Raw genomic sequence first — 18,641 nt, 5'->3', positions numbered from 1 at the left:
CTTTGGCTAGTATGGACATTTTAACAATATTAAGTCTTCCAATTCACAAGCACAGGATATCTTTCCATTTATTTGTATATTCTTCAATTTTTTTTTGGTAAAGTTTTATAGTTTCCACTATACAAGTCTTTCATCTTCTTGGTTAAGTTTATTTCTAAGTATTTATCTTTTCAATGCTATGTTTCCTTAATTTACTTTCAGATCAGTCATCGTTCATTATAGAAACGCAACTGACTTTTGAGTGATGATCTTGTATTCTGAAACTGCTGAATTCCTTTATTAATTCCAATGACTTTTGTGTCGAATTCCTAGCATTTGGTACATATAAGATCATGCCGTCTGTGAACAGAGGCACTTTTCCTTCTTCTATTCTGATTTGTATGCTTTTTAGTTCTTTTTCTCCTGTTATTTCTCTGTCTGAAACTTCCAGCACTATGTTCAATAATAGCAGCAAGAGTGGGCATCTTTGCCTTGTTCCTAATCTTAGAGGAAAAGCATTCAGTCTTTCCCATTGAGTATGATGTGAGCTGTGGGATATTCATATGTAACTTTTATTATGTTAAGGTAGTTTCCTGCTATTCTTACTTTGTCTAATGTTTTTATCATGAAAGGGTGTTGAATTTTGTCAAATGTTTTTTCTGCATCCATTGAGATGATCATGTGGTTTTTGTCCTTCATTTTGTTAGTGTGATGTATTACACTGATTGATTTTTGTATGTTGAACTATTTTTGAATTCCAGGTATAAATTCCACTTGTCTGTGGTCTATGACCCCTTTAATGTGCTATTCAACTTGGTTTGTTACTATTTTGTATCAATATTCATCAGAACTATTGGTCTGTACTTTTCTTTTCTTGTTATGTCTTTGTCTGGTTTTGGTATCAAAGTAATGCTGGCCTCTGAATAGTTGGGAATGTTTTCTCTTTTTAGAGTCTTTGCAAGAGTTCAAGAAAAACTGGTGTTAATTCTTCTTTAAATGTTTGGTAGAATTCTCCAGTGGATCCATCTGGTCTTGGGCATTTCTTCTAGGGGGTTTTTGATTACTGTTTAAGTTTTTCCACTAGTTTTAGGTCTTTTCAGATTTTCTATTTTGTCATGATTCAGTCTTAATAGGTTGTATGTTTATAGAAAGCTATCCATTTCTTCTAGGTTATATAATTTGTTGGTGTATAATTGTTCCTCTATAAGCCTTTTTATTTCTGTGACACCATTCGTAATGTCTCCTTTCATTTCTATTTTTAATTATTAGAGTCTTTCCTCTATTTTTCTTAGTCTAGATAGGGTTTGTTAATTTTTTGAATCTTTCCAAAAACCAACATGTTTTCATTGAGTTTTTTCTATTGTTTTCCATTCTCTATTTTATCTCTGCTCTAATCTTTATTATTTCCTTCCTTCTTCTGACTTTGTATTGTTCGTTCTTCTTTCTCTAGCTCCTTGAGGTGTAAGGTTATTGATTTGAGATCATTCTTCATTAATATAAACATTTGCCATTAAAAACTTTCATGTTAGTATTTACCACTCTTGCTGCATCTCATAAGTTTTGGTATAGTGTGTTTTTGTTTTGATCTGTGTCCAGATATTTTCTAAATTCCCTTGCGATTGCTTCTTTGTTCAATTTGTTAAGAGTAGGTTGTTTGGTTGTTCCTTTCTTGTCAATTTTAGAGCATTTTTATATTTTGGGAGTATTAACATTTTATCTATGATAAAAGTTGCAAATATTATTTCCTATTTATCATACATATTTTTAACTTGCTTCTTGTGTTATTTTTTATGCACAAGTTTTTCCATGTGTTTGTTTTGTCTTTCATTGGGGTTTATGTTTGTAATAAAATTCATCAATATTCTCCCTTACTGCTTCTAAATTTTGAGTCGTGGTAAAATGTTTTACTCACTTTCAGGTTATAAAAGAATTAATCCACATTTTATTTTAGTATTAATTTTATTGCCTCTTTTCTTTACCTCTCTGACCCCTTCATAAATTATGTCAGAATATCTTTTAAGAATAAACCCAACTGTATCTTTTTTCCATATTATTACCAACTTATCCTAACCTTACTTATTAAAAAGCTTATGTTTTTCAAACTGATTTTAGATGCCATCTTCATTGCGTACTTTCACTTGCACTTTTGGAGTTTCTATTCTGTTCCATTGTTAAGTCTCTCTATTCATCTTGTTTAACTCAGACCTTAGTTCGTAACATATTTTTCTTTTCCTTTTATTTCTCTATACAGCTACTACCAATAGTAATGCAATGAGTTACATTTTTAAAAATGAGGCACATTCACCAATGTTATTTTATTTTTATCCTACACCTACAAGGTAGGTAGGAAGGGCACCTTTTGCAGACTAGCTTCTGGATGCTTTGCCCCTGCTCCTGTAGCACTCTGAACACACCTTTATCATTTTATTTACCACACATGTTGAAATTATCTATTTATAAAAACAATTAGAAATTCCTGTGTCTTATAAATACTTGAATATGGTAAGTGTTCAATCAGTGTTTGTTATTGTTAAACTGAGCATAGAAACTGAGACATAATATAATTAAATGACTTGCTTAAGATGTCACAGAAAAGAGCTGCAGTGAAACCAGAACCCAAGTCTTCTTTTTCTTAGACTGGAGTTCATTCTATTACACCACATACTGAGGCAGTGAAGCATTGAAAATATTATACACTGTCCTGTTTCTGAGAGCTCTGTGGTCTGTGGACCACACTTAGCAGTACATGTCCTCCTGATAGACCCCATTCTTGGGGTCAATATGCAAAAAGTCCTAAATAGCAAAAAAAAAAAAAAGAAGAAAATGTAAAGTATATGATTTTTCCTAAAAACCACTTTGGCACTTTCTCAAGTGTTTAATTATCAAATAATTTGGGGTTTTGTGAATATACACACACATATGCACACATATGTATACATACATTCATTACTATTTTTGGATTCAAATTTTCTAAATAACTATTCAGCATCCATTCATTTGCTTCTTAATCTACTATTTGAATATATATTCATCTGAATAAAGAAATACAATTCTCCTTCAACTAATACAGATCTACATAATCAACTCTGTTTACTACCAGCCTATTGCAGTCCATATATTACATATTTTAACATGTGATAAGGTAACCTGTTTTTGGATGTTAACAAGGTAAAACTTTATTAGCTACAGGAACAATTAGCATAGAAAATGTTCTCCAGTGGCTGACTTTACACAAGCCTCTATAAAATGAATATTTGAGGGTTGTGCTTTGTTTTCCCTGTTTTGTTTACTATTTCTAAGATCACCCAACTATGATGAAGTAGAACTCTGTCTTTCCTCTAGTGAAGTATATAATCCTTATTTTGGCTTCTTTCTCTCTGATGACTAAATTGGAAATTCCTCAAAGCTGTAATTCAAAGCCATAGGTGACCTTAAAGAAATGATTTTTTATATGCTACCTTTTATTTTAAGGTAACTTTTCAAATGTGGACCATGCATTCCATTATGTTTAGCTGTCAAGCACGGCTTTCATTTGCATTTCTTCCCACTGCTATAATTTTGAGAACTGGCAGGTGACCAAAGAAAAAAAAAATGTGCATCTACCATCTAGAGTGCAATGTAGGCTTTTTAAATTATAATTAAGTAGCATAGATATTCATGATTAGATCAAGGTCAGAAGAGTAGAACATTAAAGCCAAGGACTTAAAGGTCCAAAGAATAGGAAAATTGCTTTCTAAAAGTTTTTTTTAAAAAAAATAGTAATAACTACAATCTTTAAGTTTTGCAATAAAACACTTAAAATAGTTCATCTGTTTTATTTTAAAATGTGCACGCCTGGTGTGTTTGCCCTGCACATTTAAACCAGAACTTGAAGTCTCAGTTGAATTTTTCATTTCAGTATTTTCGTCAACTTCTCATTTCTGCTCCTGGTACAGAAAATCAATTTGAGAACTACAATGATAATGGAGTTTTTTAAAGGCTGAGCCTACATGACATCCAAAATTATTTGCATAGAAGGCATGAGTTTTCTATTAAGTCTAATGGATTAATCCAAGGAAGTGGTATGATGTTTACATGTAAATGTTTTCAACAGGGTATCCATCCTAACATTTAGTGGTAACTACAGTTTCATGGGACAAGGGCCACTCCCTTTGGGTAGACAGATTATTGTATAGTTTCTTTTCTTGGACTTTCTTGCTGACTTACTGGGTCTCTCTCAGTCTAGTTGATCGACTTAGGTTTATTATTTCACTCCTTTCCTTCCCTCTTACAACTCATCTAGCACACTGTCTACCTCTTCTCAATCTCCTTAACCAACCTTTCTCCTGTGATAATTTCCTACCCGATGTGCAGCCCTAGGATTCATTCCAGGGACCCTGAATCTTCTCTTCCTGCCTCTTTCCTCAACTAATCTCTAGACTCATGACTTTTAATGCATCTAATATACCAAACACTCAATGTCCTATTGACCTCTCTCCTGACCTTGAAAAGCATATATTCTACTTCTTATTTGACATGTTGACTTGGTTATCTAATAATTCCTCAAACTTAATTTGACCAAAACACAACTCCTGATTCAGCTAACTACAGACTGGCTTCCTTTTTTCTCCCTCTCAATAAAGTCACCAACATTCAGTTGTTTAAGGGGAAAAAAAGCAGACATCTTCAAATTTTCTCACTTCTTCACCCCTTTCCCACATCAGAAAATTTTACTGATTGTTCAAAAACCATCCCATTCTCTTCATTTCTCTTCATGGCTACTACTGTACTAGTCTGGGTCACCACTATCTCCTGCCTGTTCCCCAGGCCCCTAAAATTCATTATCCATGCATCTACCAGGGTTCCAGAGTAACTATTTTAAAATATACATCATAAGATCTCTCTAGTCTACTTAAAACTTCTTAATGGTTTTCTATACTATTGTAGATAAACGTCAAGTTCCTTACTTTGACCTATATAATCTGACCCCCCTGACAACCTCCTAGACCTCATCTCCCCACAATCCTCCCTCTAACTCAGCTACTGCCTTATTGGCCTTTATGATTTCTGAACCCCTCCTGGCTAATTTCTACTTTGTGATAAGTCTGGCATATGTTTCCTAGGTCTCTTTGCCTATTTCTAGTCATTTAACCCTCAGTTCATATGTCAACTCTCTAGGAGGTCTCCTCTACCCCACAATAGGTCTCTTACCATATCAGCTCACTGTGTTTTCATCATAGAACTTGCCTAATATTTTCCTGCTTTTAGGGTCTCCCCCACCACAAAGAAGAATCAGGAGTTTGTAGGTACTATTCACTGCTATATTTTCGGGGCCTAAAACAGTTTCCTGACTCCTGGTAGATTCTCAGTAAATATGTGGAATAAATCAATGATCGTGATGACATTTCTTTGGCATCAATTATATGCCCTTGCTGTGTTAGCTAGAGTTTTAGACCTCATTCATATGTTATCATTTCTTGTTTCTTGGCCATTTTGTTTTTGTTGCTTCATATAACTATATCTGATACAATTTTATTTGTTTAAAGAAGTTCATTTTTCAAAGTACATATTCAACTGAAATCAGTGCTACACAAAGTCTGGTTCATGGAGCAGTGCTGGTGTCTGAACTATTTGTTGCCAGTATACAACAAAATAAATACAGACGTTAAGAGAAAACATACAGAGATATTTATGGACAGTGACATCTTATGTCTGTTGAATCTAATAATAAAAATATCAGGGCTTATATTTTGTATGCCTTTATTTTGTGTTTAGATATTTCATTTTTATTGGATTTCACAAATGAATTGACCATGATAGTTGAGAAATTTTTTTTAAAACTCGCTTTTAACACAGGTTGAGAAGCACTAATCTGAACTACTACTACCTCTCGTTAGAAATAAAATGATGGCAATATTTAATTGTTTAATAAGATTGCAGGTATCAATTTGTCATGTATTAGAAGCAGATCCAAGTTTATCTTGCAACAAATAGTGGTTGTTTATACAAAAAAAGGGTTAGTGAGTTTAAAATATATTATATTTAATACAAATTCCTGAATTTTAAAAATTGGGGGGAAACTGGAGAAAATATCTTAGGAAATAATCTTTCATCCTACAAATACTTATCATTTAATAATAAAACCTACCTGAAAGCAAAAAGTAATTTGGATCAGTGTTCATAATAACCCTACTATCTACACAGCACCGTTTTACAAGAGTTTAGCAGAGAACAGGTTGATGAGTAACAGAGACAAGATTGTAAGGAAATGTCAGGAAGTTAAGCCCCCAGCCCAGGCCTGTTCAAATTCAGTTTCCAGACTGTTCATCAACACATTCTCAGTTCTCATCTTACTTAAACCTTAAGTAAACTAATTGAAATAGCTAGGAAAGTCTCATAATAGAGCAGTTCATTCTCTTAATAATAAAGAGCAGTCCCTATTACTTCTTTCCTAAGAGAAACAAATCTTGGCGTCTCACAGGGGCTTCTATTTTCTTGGCCTTACCAGTACGTGGGCCTTCATCTACTTCAGGCAACAGTGACTAAGAAGAGGCAAAAGTGACTATAGATATAAGCCTATCTCCTGTTAGCAAGTATCCCAACATACTCCCAGAAGACCTAAGCACACTTCACAAAGGCCACCGAAGAGCCACAGCTATAATCATTCTTGGTCACTACCAATTTGGGCTGGATTTGATTCAGTGACTTAGAGGTGAAAGGCTCCATATTCAATTACCAGGCCCCCAGCTACCTCAATTAATCAAAGGCTGACATAATGGGTCTATTACAACTCTTGAAGAAAAGACCAGATCAAATCAATATAACCACTTTATAGCTATAAAAATATATTAATACATATTCTTTATTTAAATATAAAAACCAAGACTCTATGGCATATAAATGAATTTCATTAGAATGCATTTTATCTAGAATTTTATTATAGGAAACTTGAACATAATCAAAATGACTTTCAAACTATACTTTGAGTTTCTATAGCAGCCTTCTTTTGAGAAACACAAACATTTTCACATGTATTATGCTATTTACCTGGCAACAGTAGTTTGGTGTCTACATAATTTCTGGGGGGATTTATCTGGTCAAAGGGAGTGCTATGAAAAATTGTAACCATCATGATGGCACAGCTGAACTGCTACTTAAACGGGGGTCTCGTATCTGTCATTGTATCAGGAAATCCTAATGGAGTCAAAGAAAAGGTAGGAACTGAAAGATCATAAAGAAGCAACAGCAGGGCGCCATGGCTCACGCCTGTAATCCCAGCACTTTGGGAGGCCTAGGTGGGTGGATCATGATGTCAGAAGATTGAGACCATCCTGGCTAACACAGTGAAACCCCGTCTCTACCATAAATACAAAAAGTTAGCCGGGCGAGGTGGCGGGCGCCTGTAGTCCCAGCTACTCCGGAGGTTGAGGCAGGAGAATGGCATGAACCCGGGAGGCGGAGCTTGCAGTGAGTCGAGATCGCGCCACTGCTCTCCAGCCTGGGCAACAGAGCGAGACTCCGTCTCAAAGAAAAATAAAAGAAGCAACAAGGAGGTTGCAAATCACTAGCAGTAAGTGCTGCCATCTGAAGCAATAAAGTGCTTCTGATCATAGAGCAACAGCCATGTAAACCTAGAAGAAACTACTGGAAAAGTCAAAAGCTAACTAATCTAATCTGAACTCTTAATGACACTATGAACATGCATAAAATCATTTAGAGAGTTCAAAGTTTAACCTTATTTCTGAAATCCAAGGCTAAAGTTAAAGCAGAGATTACATTTCCCTTCATCTCCATGTCACAATAAGAAGCCACCCTCTACCTGCTAAGTAAAATGAGGATTATTTATATAATAATTTATATGAAAAGATAGTATTAGTTCTTTGTGTTAAGGATGTTAAAGAAAGTTCAGTTTATTGTATTCATTAATGCATTAGAGACTTCTCAGAGATTCTGAAGTCCTTAACTTTGGCATATTATTTTGTCACCTTTCTTTCCCTTTTAATATGTTTTCATTGATCTTACCTTTTTCACTTTTTACATCAACTGCTAGGGGCCACCCTGGACTGGTCATCAGGATGCCAGAATCACTGTCAGAAGTGTGGTCCTTTGAATCCAACCATTTGGGTGCTAAAAACTTTCTCACTTCACTGCCCTGCATCCTTGAATCGTTATCTTTCTGATCAGCATCTTGAAAAACTGGAGACCAATTCCTATACTAATACATAATATCTCCAATTACTTGCAGGTTGTTCTCTCCTGACAAGCGTTGGGGTGTTGGTTCGTGCGCTGAAAACATGCCACCTGCAATACTGCCCTCTTGGCAGAGATGCAACAAGCCAGTTAGACCACGCCAAAGAAAAAAATGGTGGCTGCTGCAGTGAGCTCCATGTAGAAGACACAACATTTTCCCTCACCCTTCTCCCTCTCTTCATTTTTCAGCTCCTCTACAGAATGTGCATTATGCAGGTAAGGACAGGAGATGAGTGCTGCCCCAACAACAGGAAAGTGATTGCATGTCAACAGTACAAGTCAAGGTGAATTTTCTCCCCAACGAGTGCTTTCCATATACGTTGGCAGGCAGTTATCCCACAGAAGCTTCTCATCATTACAGGCTCTGATTTCCAGAGCTAAGCGGGGTCAGGCAGAGGCATACCTGAGGAGACCCGGGATGTGTTTCTTTTGTGGAGCTATAAATGTCTGTCAGTAGGTGCAGACAGTACTTCAGAGTGCATAGTTGTAAGGCATAAGAGCAGTGCACGAACATATCAGATCTGTAAGCAATTACCAAACTTCCCTTTAGCCAAAGGTTTTGCCTTCCTCCCTCATTAAACCTTTAGAAAGTGGTACTAACAAGTAGCTAAATTGACTGATTTGAGTACCACCTCCACTGTACTCTTAAATATAAGTACTAATGAGCAAGCGATTCTCTCCCCACCCACTCTATTAGTTCCTTGGGGAATCTGTTCCTGTGCTGTGAGAAAATCAAGGGAAAACACTAAGCCCAAAGTATCTTTTATAGATATATGTGATTGAAAAAATTTTTACATGTGGTTATAGTTAAAGACTAACTTATTTACTGCAAAAAATAAATGATTACAAATGTCTTTGAATAAATCTGGGACTTTGTTCATTGCTAACCCCCAACTTGGAATTTAGAAGGCTCATGAATGAGTTACATTTAGAAATCACAGAATAATAGAGCTGCAACAAAAGTTAGAGATTAACTTCATCAACTACTTTATTTGTTAAAGAGTAACCTTCGGCTCAGAAAAATTAAGTGACTTTCTTTCGGTAGAGGTGAGGCGCCGCAGGTCACAGTTAACAGTAGTGCAAGGGAAAGCGCAATCTGTCCTCTCTCTCAGTATAGTGCCTGCCCCTCTAAGCCAGCGGTTAGCAATCCGCTATCTGCAGGCCAAATCCAGTCCACTACTTATTTTTGTACATCCTGTAAGCTAAGAAGATTTTTACATTTTTGTATGTTTGAAAAAAAATTAAAAAGAATAGTGTTTTCTGGCACATGAAAATTGTATAAAATTTAGCCCGGCGTGGTGGCTCACACCTATAATCTCAGCACTTTGGGAGGCCGAGGCAGGCAGATTACCTGAGGTCAGGAGTTTGAAACCAGGCTTACCAAAATGGAGAAAACCTGTCTCTACTAAAATACAAAATTAGCGAGCTTGGTGGTGCACGCCTGTAATCCCAGCTGCTTGGGTGGCTGAGGCAGGAGAATCACTTGAACCTGGGAGGCGGAGGTTGTGATGAGCAGAGATCATGCCATTGTACTCCAGCCCGGGCAACAAGAGCGAAACTCCATCTCAAAAAAAAAAAAAAGAAAAGAAAAGAAAACAAGAAAGAAAGAAAACAAAGAAAATTGTATAAAATTTAAATTTTAGTGTCCATAAATGAAGTTTTATCAGAACATATCCATGCTCTTTGTTTTGTAATATCTATGTCTTCTTATGTACAAAAATAGCAGAGTTGAGTAACTGCCACGGAACCCATATGTGGACATATTTACTATCTGGCCCTTTACAGAAAGTTTCTTGACCTCTAGACTAAATAATGCATGAAAACTAGTCTGATTTAGGAGATTCAAACTCCCTCTTGATTTTGCAATAGCAGTAGCCACAAAAACAGAATACAGCAGAAATATTACCATATATGTAAACATTAATATAATAAAACCTCTTAGAATGGAGGAACTGATAAACAGTACAAAATTACTACATGGTCCATAGCTAACCTGAAAACCTTATGTGCAAGTAGCACAGAATACCAGTTGCTTAACTTCATAATGCAATGACACCTGATATTTCTTTCCACCAAGTTCGAGCCTTCTTTGCACACAGTCATATATTTTTTAATTTAACATATATTGCAATAAATTTTGATAAACTAATTTTTAAGCATATCACCAACTCAAGATGCCCAATTTATTGCAAAGCATAGAAATTAATACTTATTGATCACCTATTATGTGTCATAGCTTCTAAAAGATAGCTTCACAGTATGTAATTTAATCCCCATAGCAAGGCTACATGGCTATCACTTTCCTAAATCCGAGGTTCAGAAACGAACTTGCAACTTGTTCCCAGTCACCTTGCTAGTGTGTGGCACAGCAACATCCCAACTCAGGATTAGTGTCAAGGGCCATGCTTTATTACCCTCAATATCATTTTGCACTCGGTTAAAAAACCCTGATACTACATAGATTCCAAAATTATATGCAGTAATGTTAGGCTAGAAACTTCAAAGAAAATGCTTAGATCATACTTCACCAGGGAGGCAGAGGAATTTCCAATAGGATAGGCTGGGATTAGATTTTTGCCCCCAAATGGAATAATCACCAATACAAAGGCAATCAAAGTACCAAGAATAAAACATCATAGAATTTCATACATATTTTAAATTTAGTAGCCATTATTGACCTTCAGTTGCAGGACATACATCTAAAATATGTTGATATTACGGCTGATGAGGTTGCCATTTGACATTACTGGCCACTCAAAGGTGAGAATGAATCTCTATTGACAGCAATTATTTCTGAATACTCACAGGCTTGGATGAAATAAAAGTATTTAAAATTTTACACGGGGATGATTTCAGAACTTGAGGCAGAGGCAGAAATGATTTCAAGCTTTCAAGACACTGGAGCCTTTTCTAAGATTAGGCAATATATTAATATTGCTTCACTAAAGATTAATAGTACATTTGCCACATTATTAAGTTAACAGATTTCCATGTCTGTGATTCATGCCGATAATAACTTTATTCCTATTAACAATAATTCTCATTTGAAATCAGTAACAGAAACTTCCAAGTTGTGCTGGGAGCCTTTCAGTCTTAGAGTTGTTCTGCTGCCAGCACTTTTTGTTAAAACACATCATTCATTTTCCTCCGATGGGGGATCCATGCCTAATAATTTTATTGAAGTAGGGCAGAACGAACTAATGTTCCTTCAACTCTTGCCATCTGTACCCAGCCAAAACAATCCTTGTTTACTATGCTAAGGGTCAAATTAAAGATCGGAAGATAAATGATCACCAGGACACGTTTTCTATAGAAAGAATCTCAGTGAAAATGTGGTTTTGTCCTGTGTTTGGGCAGTTAACGTGGCAATAGGCTCATTTTATAATTGGTGGACTTGGTAACAGCTGTACTGACACCATAACACTGATTCTCCATATATACCCTCTTGAACTGTACATTTGAGTCTAGAGAAGGGGTTAGCAAAGGTTTCAAATGAGAAGTTATCATCTGGATATTTGAGCGAGACTGCTCTCCCAGGATGGTGGTGAAGCAGGGATCCTAATGCAGCTCTTGTACTATAAGAGTTTGGAGGATCCATTCCTCAAGAAGACTTGGTTGACTTTCTCTCCATACCACTCAATAGCTTTGTGTACCACTGGGAATTAAAGAAATACTATACGCTACTAAAGATCATTATGGGCTGGTTGTGGTGGCTCATGCCTGTAATCCCAGCACTTTGAGAGGCCGAGGCAGGCAGATCACGAGGTCAGGAGATCGGGAACATCCTGACTAACACGGTGAAACCCCATCTCTACTAAAAATACAAAACCATTAGCCGGGCGTGGTGGCGGGCACCCGTAGTCCCAGCTACTGGGGAGGCTGAGGCAGGAGAACCGCGTGAACCCAGGAGGTGGAGCTTACAGTGAGCCAAGATTGCACCACTGCACTCCAGCCTGGGCGACAGAGCAAGACTCCATCTCAAACAAACAAGCAAACAAAAAATCATGATGAATCTGTAATAAAGCTCATGAACTAGAAAAGTGAAGAGACACCTTTTTCATGTGACATCATCCCTTGGTACTGATATCACACCCGGTTGCCGAGAGGATTGGAATACACTAAGAGACTTCAAATTAGTGTTAGAGTTTTAGTTAGGGTTGGGGTTATTTTTAAAATGAAGGAATTCTAACAATACATTGAGGATTTGGGGTGGAGCACACGGTTTTTTGTTTGTTTGTTTGTTTTTTTAAATCTGTATCTTTCACTTTATCATGCAAACCTTTTTCATGTTGTTTCCTTTATAGAATTCTAGTATCATGTAATTAGTTTGAAGGGAGGGCAAAGACACAAGAAGGTTTATTTTTCCTCCCCATGTTACTTAGTTCACATTGGAAACAAAGCCTCTCTAAATAGCCCCCTCAAGGACAGCCTACAGCAATTAACATGTGTCCACATTGGGCCCCTCTTCTTAAGAAAAAAGTTATTTCTATATTGCCACCAAACTAGATGCTTTTTAAAGAATCTATTCTAGTCTCATTTTTTTTCATCAGGGTAAAAACAGACGTCTTTAGTATTTTTTACTGGTTTTGTATTAGTGTTCATGAAGAAAAGTCACTTTGCTTATCTGCAGAATTTAAGTTATTAGGCTTTTATGTGTCATCTTAAGCACAAAATTGGGGCCATCATTACTTTTCATAGAAAAATTAAGAGAGACTAAATGACGAAAGAGTCTTCCATGAGGAATAAGTACTATTGTCAATAGACGAAACAGAGCTCCTGCCACCACAGATGAAGACCCTTTATCAGCTCATAACTGGACTTGAAAAACTAGGGAACATCCAGCTCAGCCATCTCAGAGTACATGCAAGAGGGATGGCCTCTGGTGGACGATGCTTTCTTCAATGTTAAACCACTGTCTTAATGCATGGCTGTTTCCCTCTCGAATGCAGATTCCTTCAGGATATTATCTGCAAACCATGAATTCCAACCTGAGTTTAGATGGATTTCTTCTGCCGATTGCAGTAATGAATGCCATCAGCATCCTACCACTACTAATTCTGTCTCCTTTTCTGGAGTATTTCAGCACCTGCCTGTTTCCCTCTAAGAGAGTTGGATCATTTCTGTCAAAATGCATCAGTAAGTACAACTTAACCATTTCATGTGAATCGTTTGAAACTTTTTAAAACAACATTCTGCTAAGATCCGAACTAGCTATATGCTCCTGAGTAGTGTCAGATTTTGACAAATTGGAAAAAAGGTGAATTTGTGACTGATAACATCCATTTTCCCAAATCTCTAGCCAGACATGTGTCCCATCTTCTTCCCATCCTTTTATGTTTATGTCTCCTCAGAAGACACACCTGATATAAAGAGATGGTGAAATTTCCAGCACTGCCAAATGACCAATCCTTAAAGTCAGGCAGTCCTTACCCCTTAAGTCTATGTCAAATATGTTCTTAAAAATAAACACAGTTAATGAATTTCAAAAGATCATTTTAATTTCTGAATCAGTAAGAAAACTGATTAACGATTAGTATTGTGAGTTACAGCTTCGATACAGTACTTTATCAAATAGTAAGTGGTATAGAAATAATGCTTTTTAATCATTTTTTAAAGTGAAACAATTTAGGATATCATTCTCAGAACATAATCAATAGGCCATAAAATAAAATGTATCTGATTGAAATGGCAGAGAAGCATGGAAGTCCATTCTGCTCATACTCTCCTCTGCCTGTCTTCCTTCGACAGCATCAGGGAACAAGAGAACAGTGAAGATGCAGTAAAACAAGTTGCAATCTAAGAATCAGAGAACTCTGCCATTGAACTGCTCCTGGTGACTTTGACAAAGCCACCGAAACTTTCTTGTTTTAGTTTGCTTATTTTTTTCATTGAGGGACATACCCTAGATAAATTTTGGATCGTTTTGTTCTGTAAAACTTTTGACATCACTCAGGATGACATCAGTGCCCAGAACATAGTCCAGACACATAGCAAAAGCTCTATAAATGTTAGCTATTATTATGAGTCATCATGTGCAGGGGACACATTTAATTGTTTAGTGAGCATAAACAGAAAGCAAAGGAAGTTTGAAATTCTTAAGTAATATCCTGCAATGGTAACCTAATGTCTTATCCTCTACTTGAGAAACAATTCTATTGAAATAGTCAAGGTCAGATTCTCTTCTCTCAGTTAACCTGTTCTTGTTCTTAAGCTCTTCTTTTGAAATAATCTGCGGAGACTATGCAGTCTTCTAGTCACAGATAGTTCTTGTTGCTTCTCCATTTACAGAAGTTACATTTCACTGTGTGTGTTTCCTGTTCTTTTATTTTTATTTTTTATTCTTTTTCTGAGACGGAGTCTTGCTCTGTCGCCCAGGCTGGAGTGCAGTGGCCGGATCTCAGCTCACTGCAAGCTCCACCTCCCGGGTTCATGCCATTCTCCTGCCTCAGCCTCCCGAGTAGCTGGGACTACAGGCGCCCGCCACCTCGCCCGGCTAGTTTTTTTGTATTTTTTAGTAGAGACGGGGTTTCACTGTGTTAGCCAGGATGGTCTTGATCTCCTGACCTCGTGATCCGCCCGTCTCGGCCTCCCAAAGTGCTGGGATTACAGGCTTGAGCCACTGCGCCCGGCCGTTTCCTGTTCTTTATCTACCAGATCAATCAACATCACATCATGAAGTGGGTTTATTTTTGGTTAGAACTAAAAGTGACTAAACTCACCTTAGTTTCTTTTATCATCTTCAATTATAGAGGAGGACTTTAGTATATAACCTTTTGTGATGTATTTCTTAAGCCAGTAACCCCATCTTTATTTATTGTAATAGGCTTTAGCAAACTATAGATCTTTAGGTTTTGACAATCCTTAAGTCTTAAAAAGTGCTTTTCTGTCTGCCAATGTAGAAATCCAAAAGTCACCACATATTTGGTGAATGTCCAGGATTAGCATGGGTACAATGAAGATAAAAAAGGAAAAGTAAGACATGGTTTGTATACACTTTCAACAAGTCCATGATTGAAACGTAATGCATGCAGGACAAAATAAGAGTAAAATCATACTGTGAAGTGCCAAAAATCTCAGCAGTTTTGTACAGTATCATGAAACATCCCAATCTGAGCTTCCAAATCATGCTTAATTACTATTTTAAAATTTTGAATACCTTAGAAAAATATTCTATACAGCATGGCTAAAATAAATTCTTCCTGAGAATGAGAAATCTTAAATTCACTTTAAAGTTAAGCAACTTTCTTTTGGACAGTTCTCTACTCCCACGTATTTGAAATCATATCTATTCCTAAAGAAGAGTATTTTTTTCTGGATTTAGAAAAGTTAGAGAGTTATTTAGTACATTGTTTGATGTTGTTAATGAATTAAATATTCCACTTCAAGACTGGTAACAAGACCTATTGCACAGGAAAAAGGAAAAACTAGACCCACTTCAAAAGAAACTAAGCTATGTTCCACTGGGTACAGAATTCTGACTTCAGTTGTTTCTGAACCCCACTCCATTCATTCATTCATTTGCATACTTGTATGTTTATTTGCATAATGTTTTGCTATGGGAATATAAAAGTGCGATGATATGCATCTTTTAAACTAGATATTTGCTTAAGTTTTCCATATTCTGGTTATGATTATGAAAGATTAACAAGTTTTATCAGGACATAAAAGTACCAATCTGGGGTACTTTTTTGATACTAATTTACATAATTGAATTAGTCTAATATTAAAGTTACCTTTCACTTTGAACTCAAATGCCTGAAAATGTGGGTGAAGTATATAAGTATATGAATTACGAATGAACATATATTTATAAGTTCCTAATTTGAATTCAGGTACCTTCATATATATATTACATTCAATCTCATGATAAACCACCATTTAATAGATCAGAGTCACAAAGATAGTGTCATTTGAACAGGTTTTCTAATTTTAAGGGCATAACTTTATTATTATTATTATTATTATTACTATTACTATTCTGCTTAGCAGCTAAACGTAGCTGTTAGATTACAGAAGTTAATGTACTGATATTAGCTTGGCATCCTTACTGATATTTCCAATTAGCACTATGAAGTAACCGAAAAACTCCTTTTGTCATCACAAGGGGCAGTTACTCCTTATACTCTCACACTCCCTTCCACATTCAGGCATTCTCCTTCCAGGGACTGTCATGTTTAAGGAGGCAGATGGTAAAGTCAATGACAATGCCTAATGTTTGACATGCAAAATCACAGCCCAAACCAAGAGTGAGAGGTGGGGAAATCTTACCCAGCTGGTCAAACTAGAAATTTATAAAGAAAAAATAAACTTACTTTTTTATCTAGCTCATAAGCAATCCAATGACAAAGGTGTTTCCGATTCAAGATACAACATTCCTGAGTTCATCACCTATGGAGGTCAAGAAGTATGTTGGGGTCTCCAACTATTTAAAAAAAAAAAAAAATCTCTAGGTCTTCCAAGACCGTGAAAGGCAGAGACTTCATAGGCTCACAGTGTTTTATTCATGGCTGCATTTTCTTAATATTACACTTGTGTGGATTTATCTATTTAAGTCAACCTTAATTCACTAAAAATCCAGAACTAATGATATTGTTGTAATTTATCCTGTCATAATTGGGTTTACTTCATTTTATCTTTTTTTTAGTTCAAAAATGTTTACACTATGAGTATTTCCTTTCCTTAGCATTAATTAAAATCCTGCAATATGGAGCATTCAGTAGTTAGTGCTGACACACACAAGTATTAATCTGACTAAAATTAGCCTAATTAAGATTGTTATTAAGGCTTACACAAAGCAGAAGTGTACAACACAGTAGGCAGCAATTATCTTGGCTTTTAAATAACATTTAAATTGAAATGTAGATGAAATATAGTCACATAACTGCAATACCTTTTTCCTTAAAATAAAAACATGAAAATTCAAGTTCCAGCTAAAAGTCTTTTATGATAGACACAGTCAGTGTAGGTCCCAGTAACTTCAACTAGTTCTAATAATTGGCAGTCGTATAAAGTTCTTTTTGTGGTTGAAACCAAAGTGGTTGCTAAGCTAAAAACCAAGTCAGGGATCCAGTTGTTTTCATTGTAAGTTCAATTATCTCAGGGAAAATTATTTTTTGATATAGCTTTCAAACTGATACATTTTCCCAAGAAACATCACGGTATGTACCCATTGTAAAATACTTGATAGGAGGAACTGTGTAAACACCAAAAGAAGTAAACCATGAATTGTAAACATCTAGCCTGAATAAGTCATTCATTCGGTTGTACATTTGTTTGATATAGACACGTTAGTGTTCTCAATTCTTAAATGTAAGATCAAGTTGGAATTAAATCAGAGGTGAAGTAGATCATCTAATATGTAATCTGAAGCAAACTGATGTCTTATAGCGATACATTTGTGTATTTTATCTCTATGTAAATGATTACCTGTTCTACATTCAGAAATAAAACATAAACGGAAGCTGGGTCTTCTGAAATGAATTCCAATGGTCTACAGAGAAACAAAAGATAGAAGGTCATATATATATATATGAACATGTCACGTTTTATGTATATATTATATTTAGAAACATGCCACAAATAGGGGAAAACAATAAAAGTAAAAAACACATGCCACCCTAAAAAGTGAGTGACAAATATCTTCCCCAAAGGCAGCAGATACATAAGACAATAAAATTATAGCTGACTTTATGAGAGTAGTTCATGAACACTGATTGATATATTAACACTGAGCAAATTTTTCATTCTGGGAATTTGCCAAAATCATGGATCCAAGGGGAATTTCTCAAGGACTCAATAGAATTTCATACTTAAGGTTGTGAGCTTACATATCAGAAACTCAAACATCACACTATCCATAGAAACCCATAGTTTTCCCAGTGAATAAATTTATACCTAAAGAATCTTATACCAATACCTAAAGAATCTTAATATGCCCACTTTTTTAGTATGAAGTTCAGCTTCATTATGAAATCACAAGTGCAACCCTAATGTTTGAATAAATTCTGAATGTCTTTTATTTCATTGTAGACTAATTTGGAAAATTATTACATGGTTCAATAATAGCATAAATTATAAGAGCTTCAAGACTCTTGTGGACTTGTCTGCAACCACACAGGCAATATTGAAACACACATTATATATCTGAATATAATATCTCCTATGCAACCATTGTGCTTTATCTTGTAAGTACAGATCTGCTAGAGGTTTAAAATGTGTGCATTCTGATAAACTGCACTCTGCTTTGGGTGTGTTATTATCTCATACGAGTTATGAATTTAAAATGGAGTGGATTAAATTTAGGTTGGAATCAAACTTTGCTTTAAATTTTAAGAAAGTTAGTTTTTATTGGCACCAGAGTCCAGTAGCAAATAAAAAGCAAACATAGATCCTTAAATATCCTAAAATATGCTTTGCGCTAAAATACCTAGGTA

At 35.8% G+C, this 18,641-nt stretch overlaps 1 protein-coding gene across 1 annotated transcript in view; it reads left to right on the top strand.

The window, feature by feature from the left end:
* SLC15A5 (solute carrier family 15 member 5) overlaps positions 1 to 18,641 on the top strand; it is a 91,572-nt gene that overhangs the window by 28,750 nt on the left and 44,181 nt on the right. The window contains exons 4-5 of the mRNA XM_050749514.1: positions 8,204 to 8,424; positions 13,158 to 13,344. Coding sequence (XP_050605471.1) covers positions 8,204 to 8,424; positions 13,158 to 13,344 — 408 coding nt within the window. The remainder of the gene's footprint in view (positions 1 to 8,203; positions 8,425 to 13,157; positions 13,345 to 18,641) is intronic.

This window comes from Macaca thibetana, chromosome 11, assembly GCF_024542745.1.
Source record: "Macaca thibetana thibetana isolate TM-01 chromosome 11, ASM2454274v1, whole genome shotgun sequence".
In the NCBI taxonomy this organism is placed as follows: domain Eukaryota; kingdom Metazoa; phylum Chordata; class Mammalia; order Primates; family Cercopithecidae; genus Macaca; species Macaca thibetana.
Note: the sequence above shows the minus strand (reverse complement) of the source record. Positions and strands in the feature narration are given on the sequence as shown.